Source organism: Haliaeetus leucocephalus, unplaced genomic scaffold (genome assembly GCF_000737465.1).
Source record: "Haliaeetus leucocephalus isolate CR32 unplaced genomic scaffold, Haliaeetus_leucocephalus-4.0 Scaffold915, whole genome shotgun sequence".
Taxonomy (NCBI): Eukaryota; Metazoa; Chordata; class Aves; order Accipitriformes; family Accipitridae; genus Haliaeetus; species Haliaeetus leucocephalus.
This window is the reverse complement of record NW_010973351.1, coordinates 3873846-3874153: the sequence shown is the minus strand read 5'-3', so window position 1 is coordinate 3874153 and position 308 is coordinate 3873846. Positions and strand designations below refer to the sequence as shown.

Sequence of the window (308 nt, the reverse complement as noted above, 5' to 3'; positions counted from 1 at the left end):
GCCCGCGGTACCTCGGAGCCGGGGGAATTCGCTCTCCCGGAGGCCGCGCAGGCCGCCGCCGTAACCGTACTCGTAACCGGCGGGGCAGGCGGCCTGGAAGGCTCGGAAAGAGAGCAGCTCCCCCCGCGGCGCCGCGGCCATACCGCCGGGCTGGCTGCAAGGCGGGAAACGGGGAGAGAAACTCTGACAGAAACACCGAGCGCGGCTCTCCCCGCGGCCAGCCGAGCCTTCCCGCCGGCAGCGCTGCGGGCAGGTACTGCCACCGGACCGGCACGGCACGGCACGGCACGGCACGGCCGCGGCTCACG

The 308-nt window shown here is 74.7% G+C and overlaps 1 protein-coding gene across 1 annotated transcript in view; it reads right to left on the bottom strand.

Annotated features, from left to right (window-relative positions):
• Positions 1-141, bottom strand: part of MOCOS (molybdenum cofactor sulfurase) — a 219387-nt gene extending 219246 nt beyond the window's left edge. Inside the window, exon 1 of the mRNA XM_010583594.1 lies at positions 12-141. Coding sequence (XP_010581896.1) covers positions 12-141 — 130 coding nt within the window. The remainder of the gene's footprint in view (positions 1-11) is intronic.
• Positions 142-308: the final 167 nt, after the last annotated feature.